At 41.6% G+C, this 23,300-nt stretch overlaps 1 protein-coding gene across 1 annotated transcript in view; it reads right to left on the reverse strand.

The window, feature by feature from the left end:
- Positions 1 to 23,300, reverse strand: part of LOC132817241 (disco-interacting protein 2 homolog A-like) — a 269,644-nt gene that overhangs the window by 43,991 nt on the left and 202,353 nt on the right. Inside the window, exons 20-25 of the mRNA XM_060827592.1 lie at positions 18,081 to 18,161; positions 15,331 to 15,458; positions 8,596 to 8,710; positions 5,699 to 5,900; positions 3,854 to 3,963; positions 235 to 315 (exon numbers count right to left, since the gene is read on the reverse strand). Of these exons, the coding sequence (XP_060683575.1) occupies positions 235 to 315; positions 3,854 to 3,963; positions 5,699 to 5,900; positions 8,596 to 8,710; positions 15,331 to 15,458; positions 18,081 to 18,161 (717 nt within the window). The remainder of the gene's footprint in view (positions 1 to 234; positions 316 to 3,853; positions 3,964 to 5,698; positions 5,901 to 8,595; positions 8,711 to 15,330; positions 15,459 to 18,080; positions 18,162 to 23,300) is intronic.

Raw genomic sequence — 23,300 nt, forward strand, 5'->3', positions numbered from 1 at the left:
CATAGGATCCACGAAACAAGTACAGTATTCTGATTCCTTCAGTTATGTCCTTGGAGAGGTGCTTTAATATTTCCACTTTAAAGTCAGACATTTGTCTGTCACACTTAAATGAAGATGGAAGACAGTGGCAATAAGGCAATATCTCCAGGCTACATTATTTATAATATTAATAACAGCAAACAAAGATTTGAATCTTCACCCCTGAAGAATTAGCTCACTTTGCTTGTGACATACCTTGGCATTTAAGAGGAGGAAAAGAGGGTGATCTGGTGTGGTTTGAGCACGCCAGTGCAGAACATCGGCCAAGAACAGAAACTGGGAAAGAGAGAAATCTCATGAAGCAGCCAAAAATTATAAAGATATTAAAATATATTATAGATTGTACTTAATCATATTTAATAATGCATCAACTTACAAGGCGCAAAAAGTAGATTAGAAATAAATGCCTACAAATAAACCACATTCAACTTGTTGGTGGAAAAATTCAGCAAGTGGCTTTCATTTGGTGATGGTGGGGCAGGGAAGGAGCAGTGCACACGAGTGTCAAGGAAAGTAACTTCTGCTTGATTAGCACCAATACTATAGAAGTATTCAGAATGCTATTACAGAGGTAGCTCTAAACAGCTGTTATAGGAATTTTTGCTTCTCAGTACAAGGTAACCAAAGACATGTCAAACATGTAACAGCATCAGCTGCACAAACAAACAATTTCTATATACTTACAACTGAACAGAGGAAAGCAACACCATGAGCATTTCACTTTCTTCTCAATAGGGCAGAATAAATCAAAAATCAAAAGACTTGAACTATGTTTTTGGGTAATGTGCCTTCATGTTTATTTAAAGAATGGGAGTCAAAGTATTAAACCTTGCATGTGCAGTAAAGTTTTTTTCTGCATGCCACCTGTAACATGAAAATCCTTACTCTGGAAATACCCAGTGGTGTGCAACTTGTGGATTCACAAAGTCATGCAGCTTAGATGGAGGTCCACTTGGATGACTGTGCTACTCTGAGTGATATTCAATTTGTTGCACTCCTCTGCTCTTTCTTCACATTGTGAGGCAAAATATTCCTCTTCAAGTAAATAGAATCAGAGGTACAGCACAGAAGCAGGCCCTTTGGTCCAATTCGTCCATGCCGACCAGATATCCCCACCCAATCTAGTCCCATTTGCTAGCACTTGGTCCATATCTAAGGGGTAAAAACAATGACGGCAGATGCTGGAAACCAGATTCTGGATTAGTGGTGCTGGAAGAGCACAGCAGTTCAGGCAGCATCCAAGGAGCAGCAAAATCGACGTTTCGGGCAAAAGCCCTTCATCAGGAATAAAGGCAGAGAGCCTTAAGTGTGGAGAGATAAGCTAGAGGAGGGTGAGGGTGGGGAGAAAGTAGCATAGAGTACAATAGGTGAGTGGGGGAGGGGACAAAGGTGGTAGGTAAGGGAGGAGAGGGTGGAGTGGATAGGTGGAAAAGGAGATAGGCAGGTAAGACAAGTCCGGACAAGTCATGGGGACAGTGCTGAGCTGGAAGTTTGGAACTAGGGTGAGGTGGGGGGGGGAAAAAGGGAAATGAGGAAACCGTTGAAGTCCACATTGATGCCCTGGGGTTGAAGTGTCCAGAGGCGGAAGATGAGGCGTTATTCCTCCAGATGTCTGGTGGTGAGGGAGCGGTGGTGAAGGCAGCCCAGGACCTCCATGTCCTTGGCAGGGGGGGTTGGGGGGGGGGGGGGGGGGGGGGGGTGTTGAAATTTCGGGCCACGGGGAGGTGTTGTTGATTGGTGCGGGTGTCATGGAGATGTTCCCTTAAGCGCTCTGCTAGGAGGCGTCCAGTCTCCTCCATGTACAGGAGACCGTATCGGGAGCAACGGATACAATAAATGATATTAGCGGATGTGCAGGTAAAACTTTGATGGATGTGGAAGGCTCCTTTAGGGCCTTGGATAAAGGTGAGGGAGGTGGTGTGGGCGCAGGTTTTACAGTTCCTGCGGTGGCAGGGGAAGGTGCCAGGATGGGAGGGTGGGTTGTGGGGGGGGGGGGGGGGGGGGGGGGGGGGGTGCGGGCATGGACCTGACCAGGTAGTCACAGAGGGAATGGTCTTTGTGGAAGATGGAAAGGGGTGAGGAGGGAAATATATCCCTGGTGGTGGGGTCTTTTTGGAGGTGGCTGAAATGTCGGTGGATGATTTGGTTTATGCGAAGGTTGGTAGGGTGGAAGGTGAGCACCAGGGGCGTTCTGTCCTTGTTACGGTTGAAGGAGTGGGGTCTGAGGGCAGAGGTGCGGGATGTGGACGAGATGCGTTGGAGGGCATCTTTAACCACGTGGGAAGGGAAATTGCAGTCCCTAAAGGAGGAGGCCATCTGGTGTGTTCTGTTGTCGAACTGGTCCTCCTGGAAGCAGATACAGCGGAGGCGGAGGAATTGGGAATACGGGATGGCATTTTTGCAAGAGGCAGGGTGGGAAGAGGTGTAATCCAGATAGCTGAGAGAGTCGGTGGGTTTGTATAAAAATGTCAGTGTCAAGTTGGTCATCATCAAAACCCTTCCTGTTCATATACCCATCTAGATGCCTTTTAAATGCTTTAATTTAACCACCCTCCACCACTTCCTTTGGCATCTCATTTCATAAACATAACACCATTTGCGTGAAAAATCTTTCCCCTCACCCTCAACCAGTGCCCTCTCGTTCGGGATTCCCCCATCCCAGGGGGAAAAACTTTGTCTTTTTACCCTATCCATACCCCTCATAATTTTATAAACCTGGAAGTAATCCCTCAGCCTCTGACGCTTCACAGAAAACAGCCCCAGCCTATTCAGCCTCTCCCTATTGCTCAAATTCATCCTTTTAAATCTTTACTGAACCTTGCAAGTTTCACAACATATTTGAAAACCACTATTGAATCAGCTTTCAGTATACTTTCAGGCAATGCAGTCTAGATCATCATAATTACACATACAAAAGTGTCTCAATTCTCCTCGAAAAGAAGAATTTCTTTAATACACATCTTCTCAGCTTCTGTGAAACAAAACGGAGATAGCAGGGGAAAAAAGTTCATTTTGAAAAGATCCTTTTAGGAGGATTAGTTTGTCATTCTCAAACCTGAAGTTTGTCTGCAACCATCAAAGAGAAGGAAAATGAGGACTGAAAATGTTTTCAGCTTTACAAAGATTTCATAATTTCAGACTATTTACTTTTGCTGACAGCAACTTTACTATGAAACTATTACCTGGCAAAAATGAACAAATCACTCCTGCAAATCACTACAAATATACCAAAACATTTTTTACGGACTGTTTTTATTTTTGGTATTACAAAATTATATCAAACTGTTGACTCGCATATCATTCAAAGTTGTGAATAAAACGATTACAACAAGAATAAAACTCAAAGAATCCATGCAAACCTTAGACTGTAAAATTGAACTGAATCTTGCACACTAAGTGCTGTTCACATAATAGTCTGGCTTGCTAACTGATGTGGACTCCCGGTTCAGCAATGCCTTGACTTGGAAATTCTGATTGTGATTTTCAAATTCCAAAGCCTCCCTCCTCACCCATTTCCAACTCTGCAGTGTTCTTAAACCCTCCAAGTGTCTCAACCCAAAATGTTCTTCAGAAGATTCATTTCAACTTGGTGCTGAAAAATAACATTTTACCTTTATGCTCTTAGTTCACTTTGAGGACCTGTAACAAATGTTGTGTATGATGATGCGTATGACAATTCTGTGTTGAATTAAAAAAATCAAGTCCAAATCACCTTCTGGGTCACAGCACAAAACTGACAATATCCTTTAAATGAACACAGTACAATATATTATGTTATTGAATGTTCAATAATACATGTCATAGAAAACTATACCTTTCGAGCTTGATCATTGTCCTCAAACTGGGTAACATCTCTGCCAGAGGCCTGTGCAATTCGCTTCCCTGCCACAAGGTTACCAACTATCATGGAAGCAGGACCCACCTCTGCATTCAACAATAAAAGGAGAAAAACAAAACAGAAAGAAAACGAGGAAGAACAGCATTATATAATTCAGTATTTAGCAATCTGAATTAAAACAAAATGTTCTTTTACTGAATTGTTTTTTAACAAAGTGTTTCCCAGATATATTACACAATAATGAATGAAAATTCAAATCATTGACATTTGGAACATGAAAGAGTAGATTTTGTTGTGTCCCAGAACTTATGTTTCTTATTCCATCTCCCCTTTTAAACAGATGAAAAGCAGTGTTAATGTTTGTAATTCTGTCACACTCCATGGCTACCTGCCCAACACAAATCTAACTCAAAGATAACAAGTTCTTGAGGATTTCATTTCAGTGTATTGAAAATAAACATGTTTCAACAGGTACTCCACAACGAAATTGGGAGTGAAGTAAACGCCTATTGCAAACCCAAAAGAAGTCTAGATTGAAGTGGTGCTGGAAAAGCACAGCAGTTCAGGTAGCATCCGAGGAGCAGTAACATCGACGTTTCGGGCAAAAGCCCTTCATCAAGATTACAGGCAGAGAGCCTGAAGGGTGGAGAGATAAGTGAGAGGGTGATGGGGGTGGGGAGAAAGTAGCATAGAGTACAATAGCTCAGCACTGTCTCCATGACTTGTCCTACCTGCCTATCTTCCTTTCCACCTATCCACTCCACCCTCCTCCCTGACCTATCACCTTATCCCCTCCCCCACTCACCTAGAGAGTGGGGGAGGGGATAAGGTGATAGGTCAGGGAGGAGGATGGAGTGGATAGGTGGAAAAGAAAATAGGCAGGTAGGACAAGTCATGGGGACAGTGCTGAGCTATTGTACTCTATGCTACTTTCTCCCCACCCCCACCCTCCTCTCATTTACCTCTCCACCCTTCAGGCTCTCTGCCTGTAATCTTGATGAAGGGCTTTTGCCCGAAATGTCGATCTTACTGCTCCTTGGATGCTGCCTGAACTGCTGTGCTTTTCCACCACCACTTGCATCTAGACTCTGGTTTCCAGCATCTGCAGTAATTGGTTTTACCCAACCCAAATGAAGAACATTCAAGGCAAGAAAAATTAACTGCTGCTCACCCAAGGGTTGAGCATCTAATTAAGTGCTACATAAAGTTGTTCCACATACAAGTAATTTAATCAATGACTGTGCTGAGCTGCCTAAGCTTAGCACTGTTGGGAACCTAGAAACTTTCTGGCAAGGAAGTGAAAAATTATACAAGGTTTGAAATATGGTTATTCTGCAAGGCCAACTGAGATAAGCCTTCCTGCAGGCATTAACTTGCCTCACATTTAAACAGTTGCCAACAGAACAAGGTGCAGTGGGCTATCAGCATTCAAGGCACCCATAATAATAATAATTTTAAATAAGTTTTAAAGCTTTGAATCTGCAAAGAGATGACATGCTTCATATTCTAAAATCACAACAAGCAATTTTCTTTTTAACAAATATATGCAAAGAAAAAAAAATGAAGAAAGGTTTCTTAAATTAGTGAAGAACAGAAATTCATCATATGCTAAGGATTTTTAACATATTTATATGGCATTTTTAGGGTTAATATGGTCACCTAGTACATAGACAGTGAACAACTTACAACTCTGAGCCTACAGCCAGAGCATGAGAATAAAACAAAAACACAAAAAAGCCATTGAATATATGATTAGGCATTAGAAAATTCCTTTATTCTCACCAAACTCATTCTTAAGAAATGGTGGTAGATGGTACGCACCTGGTTGTTTCTGTCTTGGTTTGGGAAGGTTAGTGACACAGGTATGGGGACACATTAAGACATTACATGGGTGCAGCATGCCCTCCAGAAAGCGCTGTTTGGTCTCAGATAGGTGAATGCCTCCTAAAGGAGTCTTGGGAAGTGTGTTAGCAGGAACCAAGGCTAAGCAATAGACTCCCACCTGATGAATGCTGTCAATAGCCTGGAAAAGAACAGAAGGTGATCATCATGCTTTTAATCTAAGGGGTCTGTCTTTCAAGAACCTGTGATATAGCCAAAAATCACTCTTCGTTAACTCCAAAAGAATGTTAAACTAGCCCTTCATATTCTCGAATTGTGAAGTGTTCTAATGTACCAGTGTTGAATTAGGCGAATGAGAATAAGAAAGCAGGTAAGATGAGCAACCATGACTACGACACAATGATACAAAGAAGCGTTTGTTTTGGGTGGGGGGGTGGGGGGAGGAAGAAAGAGCGAGAGAGCGAGAAGCAGCAAAGAGAAACAAGAATGCAGTAATGGATGTTAGCAGTTGAATTCAAGGGATAGATACTGTTCTCTGTTGCTGCGAGAGTCCCAAAATCTATGTTGCTGCCTCATGCAAGGGTTAAGGTGCACTCAGGGCTGAAGTGGAACTTGGATGTCAACTGGATCCTTGCCCTTCCACTCAACGTTGGTACCAACAACAATGGGAGGACTAGAAAAGATCTGAAGGAATTTGAACTGTTAGGAACTAAATTAAAAGGCAGAACCTCCAGCTAATGATCTCAGATTACCACCTGAGCCACAGGCAAACTGGTACATAAATAAAGTCAAGGAATTAAATCTGTGCCTCAAGATTGGTACAGGAGAAATGGGTTTCAGAACTGGTACCAGTACTGGGATAGAAGGGAGCCATTTAGGTGAGACGAGCTTTCTTTGTACTATGCCAGAGCCAGTGTCATGGTGACTACATACAGCTCTAGAGAAGGTTTCAAACTAAATAGGTGGCAGTGGGGAAGAGAAAGCAAGATATACCAGCATTGTGGGGCAGGTATTTAGGCAATGATTCAGATAGTGAGCCAGGAAGAGATACGTGTCCAGACAAAGAGAAACAGCAGCAAATATGGTCAAGAGGAAAAAGACAAAATTAATGGCTCTTGACTGAAATACATATAGTATAGAAGAAGATATGAAATAGGAGTAGGAGGACGCAATTCAGCCCCTCAAGCCTACTCCATCATTTGATACGATCACGGCTGATCTCATCTTGACTTCTACTTTACTTTCTTACTCAATTTCCATAACCCTTCAACCCAATATTAATTAAAAATCTGTCAATCTCCTCCTTAAATTTACTCAAAGTCCTAGCATCCACTGTACTCTGACAGTAGTTAATTCCACATGACCCTTTAACAGTAGTAATTTCTCATGTGTTTCAAATCTGCTACCCCTTATCCTAAACTTCTGACCCCTCATTCTAAAATGCCTCACGATGAAACATGCTTTCTAAATCCAATTTGTCAATCTCCTTTAGCAATTTATGTACCTCAATTAGATCTCCTCTCATTCTTTGAAACATCTGAAGGTATCAGCCGAAGCTGCACACTCTTCATAAGACAAACGCTTCAACTTTGGAAGCATACTAGTGAACCTTCTCTGAACTGCCTCCAATAAAGCTACAGCCCTCCTCAAGTAAGGGGAACAACATCGGACATAATACGACCGATGCAGTCTTATCCATGCCTTGTCGAGTTATGGTAACTTCTATGTTCTATTCCTTTAGCAATAAATGGCAAAATTCCATTTGCCTTGCTTATTACCTGCTGTACTTGCACACGAGTTTTCATTCATGCACAAGGTCTCCCAGATCCGTCTGCACCAAAGCACTCTGAAGATTTTCCACCATTTAGATAATAAGTTGCCTTTCAAATCCTCTGACTAAAATGGTGACACTTAGCGACATTAATCCTAATCTGTTAAATTCTGGCCCATTCACCTAACCTGTCCATGTCCATTTGTAAATTTCTTATTCCTCATTGCAACTTACTTTCCCACCTACTTGACCGTCATCAGCAAATTTAGCTATATTACTTGGTTTCCACATATCCAAGTTGGCAATATAGATTGTAAATAATTGGCATGTGGAAAAAAAATGAAATTAATGGCACAATCAGAGGTTAAAAGTTCTGATCATATCACCATTATAGAAACATGGTTTTAAGGTGACCAAAACTCAAAACTAAATTTTAGGGGGATGCGACTTTTCAGAAGGACATGCAGAAGCAAAGGGATGGGAAAGCTTTATTTGCACAAGATGAATTAAGATTAAATTACTTACAGTGTGGAAACAGACCCTTCGGCCCAACAAGTCCACACCGACCTGCAACCCACCCATACCCCTACATTTACCCCTTCACCTAACACCATGGGCAACTTAGCATGGCCAATTCCCCTGACCTGCACATCTTTGGACTGTGGGAGGAAACCGGAGCACCCGAACGAAACCCACGCAGACACGGGGAGAATGTGCAAACTCCACACAGACAGTTGCCTGAGGCGGGAATTGAACCCGGGTCTCTGGCGCTGTGAGGCAGCAGTGCTAACCACTGAAGTGTGATGGTAAAAGAAATGATCTTGGATTGAAAATGTAAAATCCATATGAGTGAATGCAAGATACAGCAAGTGGAGGAAGACACTGCTGGGAGTAGTCTATTGGTCCCTAACAGTAGATATATTGCAGGATAGAAAATACATCAAAAGTTAATGGTGGCAATTTGAAATAAAGGCACTACATGAATTTTGGATGCACTTTAAAGCTCTTTGTAGGATTAAAAACCTATTGCAAGCAGCCACGTGCTAGAAGTAATCTTCAATAAAATCAAAATAGCCCACCTCCAGAGATAATACAGCTTAACTACCTGCAGGACTCTACTCATCCACTGGAAACTGTCTTCCTCAGATGCATCTGGTCGCTGTTCTGCCACCAATACAATGCGTTCGTCATGAAGTACGTTCACTGAAAATACTGCTATCCTGAACGAGGGATATAAAAGGGACAAAACAAAATCCTTTTCTATAGTATTTGCAAATTATGATAATCAAGCCATTAGACCCTCATCTACTTGAAATAAACAATATAGAGACAGAGGATATGAGCATATGAACAAAGAATTTTTAATGATTCAAGAACAACTTCAAAGTAATTGAAAAATGCAAATACTCATCTACAGGCAGTTTATTAATTTTAAATCATAAGAAGAAAAGAATGACGTTAATAGAAACATGCTATGTGCATACTTTTATGTTTGAATAGATGAAATTGCTCCTTTAATTTTTGGTTTTGTTATCATGCCATATTAAAAAAAAGTGTCACATCAGCACTGACAATTACTTCATCTTCTCACAAAACTGTAAAAATGCAGGCAGCATGTTTCCCAGTCTCAAATGGCATACTGGTAAAGTGCTTTTAAGTTTCAACACAGGTTATTTGCCATCTTTTTCCTGAAAACAAGTTCTGACTACAGTTATGCAAGCACATCACTTTTAATTTACACATTTTTTAAATTTGATGATGCACTTCAACTTAATCAATCTTTGTTTTGCAAATATATTAGAAACTTGTTTTTGACTTGACAAAAATAAAGTTATTGAAAATATAACAAATACCAGTACAAAAGAAAAATGCAAATTACAATACAACTACTGTCTATTAACTACTAATCTACCCTGTAACACAAAACAAAACCTAACACTGCAAAACACCACCAATAAATAATTAAGTGACTAATAAAGCAAAAGAAAACAAAAGAATACACAAAAACAAAAAAATAGCAATGTTCAGCGCAAAGCTCCCGAACAAAAAAAACGGGAACGTTGTATATATACACCTGTATTAATTCAGGAGTTCACGCGCCCCGCCCCCACTCCAGGGCCCAGCAAACCTAACCGTCCTGGTTAAACGAACGCCCTGGTTAAAATAGCAGACAAATCTGTACCCAAATAACTCAAATAGGGCTGCCATGCCTTATTAAAAAAGTCTGTTGTGTGGTGCAGCATGTTTGTAAAAAAAAATTCCAAGGGAATGTGCTCCATAATTAATTTCCGCCATCCCAGCAGGTTCTCAGACACCCAATTCATCAGAATATTCTTCCGTGCGCAGTAACTAAAGAATATTAAATAGTTTCTTAACATGCCCATCTAAAGATGATAAACTCGGTAGACCTAGGAGAGATATCAGGTCTACTTTAACTTCGGTCCTCCACACCCTCCCTATCTTTACCGCCACAGTGATCCAATAAACATGGAGTCTGTGGCATGTCCAGAAGCAATGGATAAGAGTACCTACACTCATTTTACATTTGGGGCACATTGGAGATGCCCTTTTTTTAAACTTTGCCAGTCAGTCTGGTGCCAGATAAACCCTGTGCAGAACTTTTAACTGCATAGCACATGTCCTATTACAGATTCACATGTTCGCCCGTATGTCCTCCCACATTTCAGCAGAGATCTTCACTCATAGCTCTTGCACCCAGACCTCTCATAACCGGTTAATATCCTCCAGGCCCTGCCATCCAGCAGGTGATAGAGGGCACTAACCAAGAGGACGCTTGTGGAACGTAGTATCAAACTCTCTGTATCAGGCATATAGGGCTGAAAGAGAAGCGAAGTCTTCTTCTGGATGAAATCCCTAATCTGAAAGAAAACAGAGAATCTCTCTGTTGGGCAGCCTGTATTTGCTGCTCAATTTTGCGAAAGGCATCATAACCTCCCCCTCAAACAAGTCTCCCAAACTGGAAACACTTCTCGCTGCCAATAGTTTGGGCCCGGAGTCCATCATCCCTGGTCAGAACTCATGCATACCAACTCTGGGTGTAAATGGTGAAGTCTTGGATAAGCAACGCTCACTCTAACACATCGTCCTCCATGCCTTGACCGTACTAACAATAATGAGGTTCCGGCAGTAGTGCATAACCGTCCTCATTAAGCTGTCGTTCATGCATGAAATAAGAGGACACTTTGCCTGGGAGGCCTTGATATCTGCCATATTGAGCCCAGATTATATATGATTTGGGCAGGTAACAAAGGACAGCAGGGAACTCAATTGATACATCCTGATGTCTGGGAAATCAACTCCTCCCCCTCCTTGAGGCAACTGCAATTTAATAAGTTTGATGAGAGGCACCCCACGATGCCAGACAAAGGAACTAAAAACCCATAAGTTTCTGCAGCATTGACGTTGAAAACATGGTAGGGAGCATACGCATCGGATAAAGCAAATGAGGAAGGACATTCATTTTAATGAAGGCTATTTGGCCCACCCATGAAATTGGAAGAGCATCCCACCTTTGGAGATCCCACCTAATATTGTCGAGCAAGTGAGCGAAGTTTGTTCGAAATAACAGAACAAACATGGGGAGTAATAAAAATGCCAAGGTATGGAAACCCCACACGTGACCACTTAAAAGGGAACCTATGGCTATCTTCAGCCTCTTGCACTTCCTTGGAGGTTCTCCAAAGGCATAGCCTCCAATTTTGCAGAGTTGATCTTATATCCTGAAACAGCCCCAAATGAATTAATACATTGTGTCAGTTGGGGTACGGAGGTCTTCAGATTCGATAAAAACAGAAGGACATCATCCGCATACATTATAATCTTGTGCCCCCTCGATTCCACTTCCGGAACGGTTCTGTGCATGTTCTGACGAATAGCCTTTGCCAGTGGCTGTATCACCAACATAAACAACAACTGAGAGGGGGGCAGCGTTGATGACTACCCCTACCAATCCTGAAGTTCCCAGATTTCACCCCGTTGATGACGGCCACGGCCAGAGGGTGGCAACATAGAACCTCCATCCACTTAGCAAGACCCCACCCAACCCAAACCACTAAGATAAAAAAAATAAGGCCATTCCACCCAGCCAAATGCTTTCCCTGCATCTAAGGAAATCACCAACCCTTGGATTGATCATTGTTGACATACTTGGACCATATTCAGCAACCTTCTAATATTATTATAAGACCCATGGGCCCTTAAAAACATGTTTGGTCCTCTCTGGCAATATGAGGCAACACCTTCTCCAATCTCAGTGCCAAGATCTTAAATTCAAATTTCAAGATTCTGTCTGAGAGAGAGAGAGAGAGAGAGGGGTCTGCATGAGGCACAATCCTTCGGAACCTTCCCCTTAAGAATTAAGGAAATATTAGCTTCTCTCAAAGATGGTGGTAAGCATTCATGCATATAAGAGTGACTGTACATCTCCAACATCAGCACTTAGAGAATCTCGAAAAAGTCCTCAAAAATTCTCCCAGGAGACCATCAGGGCCAGGCACTTTCCCACTCAAGTTGCCCAGATGCCTCCTGTATTTCCTGAACTGTCAAGTGGGCATTAAGGAGAGAGGCCTGTTCCAAGGTTACTCCTGGGAGGTCCAGCTTCTTAAAAAAGGCTTCCATTTTAGCCCACCTGTTCTCACAATCTTCAGACTGATGCAATTCAGAGTAAAAACTCTGAAAAACCACATGAATTCTTTTGGCATCATATGCAAGGACCCTGGTGCTTCTCTGATTGCAGTAATGAATTGGGGAGCACGCTTTTTCCTAGTCAGATACACTAAATACTTCCCAATACTTGAACAGCCTTTGTCTAGCAAAAGCAAGTTCTTTAATTGCATTTTGTATCAGTATTGAATTTGAGGCAGCCCGGAGGGCCATGATTTGCTGCAGCTTAGTCACCGAAGGCAGCGCAAAATGTGTCGCTTCGGCGGCTTTCAACCACATCTCACGTAGATGATACTGTTCCTCCTCCTGTCATTTCTGACAAACCAAATAGGAAATAGCTATTCCTCTATCAAAGGCCTTAACAATCTCCCATAGCAATAGATGGACTACTAACCGGGCCTGGAGTTGACAGTCAAGAACTCCTGAAATTCCTTCAAGAAGTATTTCACAAATTTGGAATCGTCAGCGACACAAACCTCATCCCTCGCTCTTGTCCTTCACCTCCAAATATCAGAGATGCTACATTAACAATTTTACAACCCATAATCGAATCCAGAAGGGCCAAGGGAGCCAGAAAGAGGTCAATCCTCATGCAACATTTATGTGAGCTTGAAAAAAAGATCAAGTCCCTGCCGACATGGTGAAGACAATTCCAAATGTCCACCAGCCCCAACTCCACGCATCAGTCAGTCATCTGCTTAGCCTGCGAAGCAATAGTGGGGGCCCATTCAGCATCCTGTCCACTGTTGGATCCAAAAGGCAATTAAAATCTCCCCCCTATAATAATGTGCCGTATTTCAAAGGCACTCAACTTAGAGAAAGCACAAATCAAAAATTTGAGGGGATCCGTTAGAGGACAGTAAACATTTAAAATACCATATTCTTTCCTATGTATCAGGGCCTTAAGTATCACAAGCTGCCCTTGCTTAACTTTCACCCGCTCTAATAATGTGAATGTAAGATTTTTTTGGGTAAGTACTGCCACTCCCCTACTTTTAGTAGTAAAGGCTGAAAAGAATACCCGGTCATAACCCCGCTGTTGTAGCTTCCGGTGTTCCCTATCATCAAGATGATTTTCCTGCAACAGAGTGATATCAATTCTTTCCTTCTGAAGGCTAGAAAGCATTTTTTTCCTTTTAACAGGCGAATGACTTCCCTGAATGTTCCGGGTGCACCATTTAATAAGACACTTAACTATATCCCCCTTCAGAGACCCCTGAACCCCTGGGAGGGAGAACCCTGTTTACAATGCACCGAGCACACATGTATAAAGACTCAAAGTCACAGAATTGTGTATATAAAAACTACTCTCTCATAACTATGAACTATTGCTACCAAAAAGCTACAAAGAAAACCAGCTGTAAAACAGTTAATGGGAGACTCTCCTCCCTGCCCATAGGGAGCACTCACCCTACCCATCCCCTCCTTCACAGTTCCTTCAAGTCCGAACTGTGCCCAGTCTTAGGCAAAAATAAAACTAAAACAAGATCATCCTTAAGGCAACAAAAAAAAAGGTCAGGATAAGCACTCTGCCCATTCCTGGCTCCATGTCACCCCTATTTGTGCCTAAAAGGGAAAGAGGAAAAAAAAGCAGACAAAGGTCACCCACAAGATTTCCCACGATAAAATCCAGTTATAAAAATATAATGGGAACAACATATTCCAAGATTTGTAAAAATAATTAGGGAAAGAAAAAAAATGGAGGAAAAAGGGAAAACAGAGAAAGAAGGAAAAGAGGACAAACATTAACTGTATTCTTCAAACCAGTTGGTCTATGTTAAAGTTCTTAGTTTATACTTTGGACTCAGCGGATAAAGCTGAGTCCTCATGGTTGAACCTCCGAGTTCTGGATGCCCAGATTCCTCAGCCTCTTTTTAAACTTCAATGAGGGGTTTCCTCTTTCAAATTCCAACTGCCGAGAAATCCTGGAAAAACATGATTTTTGACCCCTTGTGCAGCAGTGCCTGTGATTCTTTTCCCACTAATTTGGAGGCTTCTCTCACTTTTTGCCTTTACTTGCTTGTGTGGAAACGCACTAGAACCTGGTGGGGTGCTGTATAGGCCCAGGCCTGTGTACTGCGATACAATAGGCCCTTTCAATCTGCAGCCAGCTGGATTCAATTCGAAGGTCCACGAACTGTGGCAGCCAGTTATCAAAGAAGCTGACTGGCTGCCCACCTTCTTTACCCTCCGAGAGCCCAACAATCCAAAGATTCGTCCTCTGACCTCGATTTTTGAGGTAGTCGACCCGGTCTCGTAAGGCCAGCACTTTCTGCTCCTGACTGGTTGAGGACTCAATCGCTGCTTCAGAGACCTTGGTTCGACCCTCCACCTGCTCCCCGAGGCCCTGGAGCTTCAGTTCATGCTTCTGCAGTATGGATGCGATGGGTTGGACCTGGGCACAGATCTCCTCAATAGCAGCCCTAACTTTGAGGCAAGTCTCGTCATTGCTGCTGCCAATTCCTGCGAATATGACAGTTCCCTCAGGGCTTCAGGCGAGGCTGTTGCTGCGGCCTCTGGTGTGCCCAGTGCTGCAGGGGAGCCTCCTCCCTGCTGCTGTTTGCTTGCTCCTTTTCGTTTTGACATCCTTCCCACTCCCAAATATTAACAAATGTGTGTTTTGTAAGGTTTTAAACTAATAATTCCACTATATAAATTAGCCAGGGATGGCAAAAAACACCAACATGCCTTGGCTGTTAGACTGAACCATCCATGGCAGATCTACAGAATCGCCGCCACCTTGCAGAGTCCCTTTATCAATTTTTAAGACGTGAAGTCAGAGACCATAGTACAATATTGCAATGCACGCACATAAACTAAAATACTAAATGCTTCAGCTGTGAAACAGAAGCAAAGAAACAAATTACCGATGAAAGGGGTAAAATTCAAGAATAAGATTGTACATTAAAGGTTGCTGTATTTCCTCATTTGTAGAACTCATGTCTGTAGTTTATGATCCTCAGACATCTATTTCATAATACCAATTGAATCATTACTTGGGTTCTGTAACTTCGAAATGTGACATTAAATGAAAATTCTTAGGATTGGCAATATGGAAAACTGATTGGATGCCTTTGCTGAATTTGCAAACAGGGCAATACTCTTAAATCTACTTGAATTAAGGATTAATAAGATCCATACTTGGTAATTTGCTTACCTTCCCCTGTACACAAACTTCATGGGTTCCACTGCTAATGCTGTTGCCACAACATCATCTGCATTGTGCCTACGCCCACTCACCACCATCAGGCCATCCATCTTGCCTACCACAAAAACTTGGTTTCCCTGCAGTAAACAATAAAACATCATCAAAACAATACTAAGCCCAATCAGGTTAGTGCCAGTCAGAATAATTGTCATTAGAAAGTCAGTACATAATGGTATAACTATCTCAATTACAACAAAGCTTTCCAAAGCAAACATCTATCCTGCTCAAAATATTTTCAAGTCTTTGCCTTAAGAATGTGAGAATTAAAAGCACTTGCAGATGAGATGCAAATTAATAATACAATTTCAAATATAGTCAGCTGACGATGACCTTGATAACACAGATCTGCTATAATTACACAATATTCAAGTACTTGCATTAAAGGAACATGCTCCACATATGGCACAGTTCCACACTGCAGATGACTACTTTTCTTAAGTTATTCATTTATAGGTTATAGTACTTGCTGATAAGGTCAGCATTTATTGCCCATCGCAAAATACCTTCAAAACAATGTTGGTATACCATCTTCTTGAAGGCACAGGGATGAAGGAATGGTGATATATTTCTCAGGCAGGACACTGTATAACATGATGAGACACTTGTCCTGGATTGTAATAAGCTTCTCAAACTTCTCTGAAACACTTCCAATGCAAGTTTATCCTTTAAGTAAGTCGACCCAAACTGATATCTGTACTCCAGACAGTTCAGGAAAATTTCACCCAACTCAGTTCTGAGATGAGCAAGTTATCTTATGAAGAAAGGCTGAAAAAGTTGAGTCTTTCCCCAGTGGAATTTAGAAGAATGAGAGGTGGCATTTTAAAACATGAGTACTTGGGTGAATTCTGAGTTAATGCTTCCCCTTGTAGAAGAGACTAGAACTAGGAGACACACTTTCAATAAAAAAAGGTCTTGCCTTTAAGATGGCATGTGACAAAACATTGAGATTTTTCTGTGCAATTCTATTCCCAAAATACAGTGGAGGCAGAGTCCCCATTGAATTAATTCAAAATTGTGTTTGATAAAATGGTGGTGGTTGTGTGCGCAAACTCGGAAGTGGAGCTCACACTACAAGAATAGTCATGATCTCATTAAATGGAGAATAAGTTGGAAAGACTGAAATGCCTTCTCCTGTCTTAAGTCCTGTGTGTGTATGAAATGACTGAAAACTGGACTCTAACAGGAGGGACTTCAGGAAGATGCAGAAGTGCATTATCCACTCATATATTCTGATTTAAAATGCTTTAGCCTCATCTTTTTTGCATTCACATGCTGGATGTGACCACCACTGAGAAAGGGGATTTCACATAGCCTGCTTTTTGTGTCAGTTGCTCAACTATCTACCAATATTCACGGCTGGATGCAACTGGATTAGAGAGCTTTGATTTTGTTTACTGTATATGGATTAATCTTCGTTCTGTATCGTATTTAACTTCCAGAGTTTCATATGAGTGCTTCAACTTCACAAGATGGGCAACTGATTTTTATGCATGTCTGGTGCTGTTTCTGACATGCTGTTTTAAACACTTCACTGAAGACCGGTTGGTCATCTGGCTTAACTGGAATAGTATAGTGTGGGTATGCAAGGCCAAGGGTTTACACAATGTGATGGAACAGAATTCCACTGTTGACACTCCACAGCACCTCACAGTTGACCAAGGTTTGAGCTGCTGGACCTTATGAATCTATCCCACGGTGTCACATAAAATGATATTGGACACAGTGTGAAAGCAGGATTTCAATTCACAGGGACTGTGTCATGGTCACACCCATAAATACGGCCATGGACAGATGTATTTGCATCAGGTCAATTAATGAGCAAGAAGAGTAGGCTTTTTTCCTAGCACTCTTTTTTTCACTACCTTTGCAAGCACAGTTTGGCAGCTATGTCTCTCAGGAGTCAGCTAGATAGGTCAGTGGTGTTGCAACTAAGTCCATATAATTAAAAACAGTGAAGTCCTGAATCCAACTGTATTGTGCTGTTGTCAGTCGTCTTTCTAAGTACTGTAACAACATGGAAAAGTACTAACTCTTCAGCCTAGGAATGTTGGTAGGTGATAATTAGAAAGTAGTTTATTTGCGTACATTTGTGTTGATTCCAAGTTCAGAACTCTCAGGGTCACTTGTTTACACCTGAATTCCACTGTGCTGAGTCTACTGAGTTTGCCCTGTTGAGTCTGGGACATGGGCTGAAAGATGGTATGGAAAGTGTAACTATCGATCAGTCTGTTGCTTCATTAAACTGTGGAAAATCTTTGACACATTCCCCCAAGTATAAACAGGATCAACTGAGCCGAGTGACTTTCTTGTTAAAGAATCTGTTGTTCAGTTTAATGCTGGGTGCTCCACCTTGTTTTATTCATCAACATTCTTTTTCTAAACAAGTGGATTGATCTAATTTTGCTCGGTCCTTTCAGAGGATAGCTAAGAGTCAACCATACTGTTGCGGACCTTGAGCCAGAGAAAGGTCACATCAGCTCAAGGCAGTAGGTCTCCTTCCTTGAAAGTTACGAGCGAACTTCTGGAACGTTACTGACAACCCAACAACTTGCAATTCCTGGTCAGTTTTTTTTAAATTCCAAATTTGGAAAAGCAACTAGATTCTGCTCCTGAAGGTCATAGTGAAATAAACAGTGTATGGAACCTATTAAGAAAACATTATTCTAGCCAATTACGATAAATCAAATATAATTTCTTACAGATCCTAGAAAGCCCAGTAAATTAGTCCTGGTGAAGACATGTTCACTGATGGGGACTCCTGCAGCATTCACTGGAACTGCCTGGAAAACATGAAACAGTAAGAGTTATTCCAAGCTATTCAGAAGGCAGCAAATAATTTGCAGACATTCGGCCCCCAACTTACAAAGATTCATGTTACAAATTTGAAGTTTGTTAGACTATTGTGTTTGGGACACTTGAATTTAGGGAGAGATGGAGGATTGAAAGGGATCATGTAACCTGCATCTAATGTTACCCACCAAGAAGCTTGAGTGACTTGGCTGTTGGGGGCCAAATTTGGAGCCCATGTTGTTTAACCGGTAAGATTGTACAAGATATTTGTATCTGTTAATGATGATCTGAATACCTATGTTGACAGTGAATAGATTAACAGTGTTCAAGTCCCAGAGATATGTTTGGACTGTTGAGTTTTGTAAACCATCGTACTACAAATTGCCTATTTAATTCCAAGATTGGAATAAATTGAGGGTCCAGAGGAAAGCTAATTAGCCTTTCGAACTAAATACAAAGCTCGTGTGATTCACATTGCATGGAGATGTGTTTTGACAGAAACATAGAGATAAAGAGAGATATATTGTTGAGGGTGCTGAGTTCACGCTCAGACTGAACAAAATCGGTTCATTTGTCTGAATGAGGTTACTGGGAGGGATTGCTCATCCTCCCATTACCACAAAAGTCAATTTTGGGATGGTTATTTGGTTGGAAAGGTAAAAGAACCTGGCAACAGCTTTAGACAAATTCCTAGTGAATGAAATATCCACTTAAGGAACAGGGGAGGGAAAATCTCGGTCTTTTGAACATTAAGTGTGGCTCTCATGTCATTTTCATCGGCAATTCTGTTAAAATTAACTTCGTTTTTACTTTAAAAGAAAGATTTGAAACCTTGTGCGATCCTTTCAGGCACTGACTGGAAGTTCACACTTATTTTTGAAAGTTATGATTTCTTTAGGGAGCATAACATTAGATAAATGTAAGAATGACCCAAATTGAAATACTAATGAAAGAATTTAAAGTAACAGAAATAATGGACTAAACATGGTTGTTAAGGAGCCAATATTTTACATAAAAGCTCAACTGTGACACAAATATGTCCTTCACATGCTTTTGATTAGAAAACATATAAGCTTTTCACAGTTGCAATCAAGTAATATTCCCCTCAAGCACTTCTGGCTCACTGTTTGGCTCTGGCTGCACACAATTTTTTTCTTGGAAATATATTAGGTAAGGAAAGATAGAAAATTTTGAAGAAAACAATAAACTTGGGATAGTTGTCACTGACATCAACTAAAACTTTGGAAAATTCATACAACCTAATTGACCTGGGAAGGGCTACCATGAATTCCAAGATGATCATCTAGTCTGCCTTAGCTCGTGCTCATGTTGGAGTGCAGAATAAAACCAACAAAAGACTGGCTGGAGAATGAATTCAACACATTGAAGGCTGAAACTATGTTCATATCTGGAAGAGTATCTACTCATTTACTGGATGCAATGGAAAATATGATTTGTGAACATTTTTCAAGTTTTTGGTAAACAACTTTAGTTTGACATCTGGACACCAGCATTCCTCTTTAATCATATCTTTTCTTTGATAGTACAATAGTAGATTTTAACTGGCATTACGTGGAAACAGGAACTCTCATCACCAACTCTGTTTTCTGTCGAGCTGGAGATTAAAACAACCCTCTATATGTAACAAATACCGATGTGGCCATCCTGCACTCGGCTTCCTTTCTAATGACTGTTTTTTCCAATTTTTGCAAGTTTCAAATTCTGTTATTTTTGGATGAATGTAACAATTGGAGGGGAATTTACAAAAGAACAACCTTGATCTTCAGTACTTCAAGTTCTTTAGGGAAAACTGGACAAATCTTAAAATCAAATACTGGCTTTAACAGGGATGCCACATTTCTATGTGAAAAACATTTTTTTCTTTGGATCAGCAGCACTGGCTAGAGCCATATAGAAATAACATGATTCCTAGAAATCAAACTCTGTCCTTTACCTACTTCTACAGGCAAACGCATCAAGACACAGGCAATGAATTGAGAACTTGCCACCATTCTCCCAGTTTAAAGGAATACAACATGTGCCAGGATACATGTACATCAACTGGCCATCAAAAGACATGACTCACTATCATTAGTTTCTAAACATACAGACAAAGAACGACATCACTTTAACTGGGACAACATACACATCCTAGGACAGGCGAAACAAAGACACGCATGAGAATGCTTAGAGGCATGGCATTCTAACCAGAACTCCATCGATAAACACAAGGATTCAGATCCTAACCTACGTTCCCTTGAGAAAAAAGAACCGGAAATGACATCACCCACTTTAAGAAATCAAGAGTTATAGAGAGGCAGAACATATCGCCAACACTTCACTGCAGACTCTCTCTGATGTTACCTAGTATAGTGACAAAATGTCTGAAAACAAACCTTCAAGCTTGAGCCAGCTTACATACTTAATTGCATGCTAATGTTAAGACAAATAAAACAAAGAACAACATAGCACAATACAGGCCCTTCGGCCCTCATTGTTGTGCTGGCCTTCTATCCTATTCTAAGATCAAATGAACGTACGTACTCTTCATTGTACTAACTTCAATGTGCCTGTCCAAGAGTTGCTTAAATTTCCCTAATGTATTTGACTCTATTACCACTGCTGGCAGTGCATTCTATGCACCCACCACGCTGAGAAAAGAACCTACCTCTGACATCTCCCCTAAACAGTCTTCCATTTACCGAAAAATTATACCCCCTCATGATAGACATTTCCACCAAGGGAAAAAAATCTCTGGCTGTCCACTCTGCCTATGTGTCTCAACATCCTGTATACCTCTCTCATGACATCTATCATCCTTCTTCGACGTGACAAAAGCCCTAGCTCCCTCAACCCTTCTTGATAAGTCATGCCCTCCAATCCAGGCAGCATCCTTGTAAATCTCCTCTGCACCCTCTCCAAAGCTCCTAAAATCTTTTCTCTAATGAGGCAAACAGCTCTGAACACATTATTCCAAATGTAGTCTAACCAGGGCTCAAGAGAGTTGCAGCATAACCTCATGGCTTTTAAACTCAATCCCCTGCTAATGAAACACAACACACCATACACCTTCTTAATAACCCTATCAACCTGGGTGGGAACTTTGAGGGATCTATGGACATGGACCCCAAGATCCCAGTGTTGCTCTACATTGCCAAGAATCCTGCCTTTAACTACGTATACTGCATTCAAATTAACCTTCCAAAAATAATCACTTCACACTTTTCCATGTTGAACTCGATCTGCCACACGTCAGCCCAATTTTGCATCCTGTCAATGTCTCGTTGCAACCTATGACAGCCCTCCACACTATCCACAGCTCCACCAAGCTTCGTGTCATCGGCAAACATACTCACCCACTTTCCCACTTTCTCATCCAAATCATTTATAAAAATCAAAGAGCAGAGGTCCAAGAACCAATCCCTGTGGAACACCGCTGGTTACCAAGCTCCAGGCGGAATACTTTCCATCAACCAGCACCCTCTGTATCCAGACAGTCAGGTTTCCCTGTATCCCATGCTTTCTGAATGAGACTACCATGGCAAACCCGATCAAACCCCTTCCGAAAATACAAGTATACCACATCCATTGCTCTACCTTCATCAACGCGTTTTGTCACATCTTCAAATAATTCACTAAAGCTTGTGAGGCATGACTTGCCCCTCACAAAGCCATGCTGACTATCTCTAATCAAAATGGTTTTCCAAGTTATTATAAATCCTGTCTCTCAGAATCCTCTCCAATAATTTGCCCACCACAGACGCAAGACTGACTGGTCCGTAATTCCCTGGATTATCCCTATTCCCTTTCTTGAACAAGGGACTAACATCTGCCACCCTCCAATCATCTGCCAGTACACTAGTAGACAGTGAGGATGCAAAGATCATCGCCAAAGGCACAGCAGTCTCTTCCCTTGTTTCCTGTACTAAACAGAGTATATATCATGTCTGGCCCAGAGGATTTATCCACCTTAATGTATTTCAAGATTTTCAGCATATCCTCTGCCGAACATCACCCTCAATCTAGCATATCAGTCTGTTTCATGGTGATTTCAGAAACATCAAGGTCCCTCCCAGAAGTGAATACTGAAGCAAAGTATTCATTAAGGACCTCTCCTACCTCCTCCGAATCCAAGTGCAAGTCCCCTCCACTATCCCTGATCAGTCCTATCCTCACTCTCACCATCCTCTTGTTCTTCATGCAACTGTAGAACGCCTTACGATTTTCCCTAATCCTACTCACGAAAGCTTCCTGCTACCTTGCAACCCTCTACAGCTTTGATCATCCTTGCCGACTCTTAAGCTTCCTTTTTCCACTTGACTAGATGTTCCACATCCCTGGTCACCCAAGGTCTTTCAACCTACCATCCCTTCCCTGTCTCAGTGGGACAAACCTGTCCAGCACTATCAGCAAGTGCTTCCCAATCAACCTCCACATTTCTGTTGTGAATTTCCCCGAGAACAGATGTTCCCAATCCCCAGTTCCTGCCTAATAGCATTGTAATTCCCCTGCCCGAATTAAACACTTTCCCATACCTTTTGCTCCTATCCCTCTCCATGAGTAGAGCAAAGGTCATGGAGTTGTGATGACAATCACCAAAATGTTCTCCCACCTGGAGATCTGACACCTGGCATTATCCATTGCCAAGCACCAAATCCAATATGGCCTCCCCCCTACTAGGGCTTTCTACATATTGCTTCAGGAACCCAGCCTGGATATGTCTGACAAAAACTGTTCAATTCAAACTACTGGAATTAAGTAGATTCCAAACAACAAGGGGGAAGTTAAATACTCATGACAACAATCATGTTATTTCTACACATGCCCAAATTTGCCTCTCAATCTGTTCTTCATGTCTCTGTTGCTAGTGGGGAGGGGGGCTGGAGAAAACTCCCAATAAAATTACAACTCCTTTCTGGTTTCCGACTTCCACACATAAAGACTCCATAGACAAACCCTCTTGATGAATTCCCTTTCTGTAGCTGAGATACTATCCCTGATTAGCAATACCACATCTCTACCTATTCTGCCTTCCCCCAACCCACACCCCCACAATACACACATTCATTTTGAAACAACTAAATCATGGAACGTCCAATAAGCATTCCTGCCCCTGTCATATCTAAGTC

Source organism: Hemiscyllium ocellatum, chromosome 7 (assembly GCF_020745735.1).
Source record: "Hemiscyllium ocellatum isolate sHemOce1 chromosome 7, sHemOce1.pat.X.cur, whole genome shotgun sequence".
NCBI classification, from domain to species: domain Eukaryota; kingdom Metazoa; phylum Chordata; class Chondrichthyes; order Orectolobiformes; family Hemiscylliidae; genus Hemiscyllium; species Hemiscyllium ocellatum.